Here is a 761-nt window from a genome sequence, read left to right on the forward strand (position 1 = left end):
CATGGATCTTTCTCTCTCTCTCTCCCTCTCCCCCTCTCTCCCTTCCTCTCTGAAATCAATAAAAATATATTAAATAAAAATAACAGCTACCTGCCCTGACCGGTTTGGCTCAGTGGATAGAGCGTCGGCCTGCAGACTGAAGGGTCCCGGGTTCGATTCCGGTCAAGGGCATGTACCTTGGTGGTTGCGGGCTCCCCATTAGGAGACGTACAGGAGGCAGCTGATGGATGTTTCTCTCTCATCGATGTTTCTAACTCTCTATCCCTCTCCCTTCCTCTCTGTAAAAAATAATCAAGGGAATATATATTTTTTAAAAAATAACAGCTACCTCGAAGCTTGGGTGTGAGGATGACATGTGCACAAAGCCAGAGCTCCACGGGGTGGCCGGCCGCTGCTAGCCTGCAAGCCCCGGGGACTGGTGAGCTGGGCCCATTTTCCAGATGGGGAGAGTGAGGCTCAGAGCAGCAAAACCCCAGGCCCCATGAGCTGGCTGGAGGCCGACGCCGGCATCCCCGCCCAGGGACCCGGCCCGCCCCCTCACCTCTGCCGCAGGTGACCGGGCACTCGGTCCAGGCCCCGTAGGCCCAGGAGAACTCCGACGCCATGCCTGGAGGGCTCGCTTCCTGGTGGATGGTGTACTCATAGTACAGCCCGGGGTTGTTCTCATAGAACAGCATCTGGGAGGCGGGTGGAGCCCGTGAGCTCGCAGCCTCCTCTCCCCCGACCCAGCTACCCCCTGGGACCCAGGGCCACCTCAGAGA

General features: G+C 58.0%; 1 protein-coding gene across 1 annotated transcript in view; it reads right to left on the bottom strand.

The window, feature by feature from the left end:
• Nucleotides 1–761, bottom strand: part of ADAMTS7 (ADAM metallopeptidase with thrombospondin type 1 motif, 7) — a 6,052-nt gene that overhangs the window by 536 nt on the left and 4,755 nt on the right. The window contains exon 4 of the mRNA XM_014546259.1: nucleotides 542–736. Coding sequence (XP_014401745.1) covers nucleotides 542–736 — 195 coding nt within the window. The remainder of the gene's footprint in view (nucleotides 1–541; nucleotides 737–761) is intronic.

The sequence above is a fragment of the Myotis brandtii genome, unplaced genomic scaffold (assembly GCF_000412655.1).
Source record: "Myotis brandtii unplaced genomic scaffold, ASM41265v1 scaffold439, whole genome shotgun sequence".
NCBI lineage: Eukaryota > Metazoa > Chordata > Mammalia > Chiroptera > Vespertilionidae > Myotis > Myotis brandtii.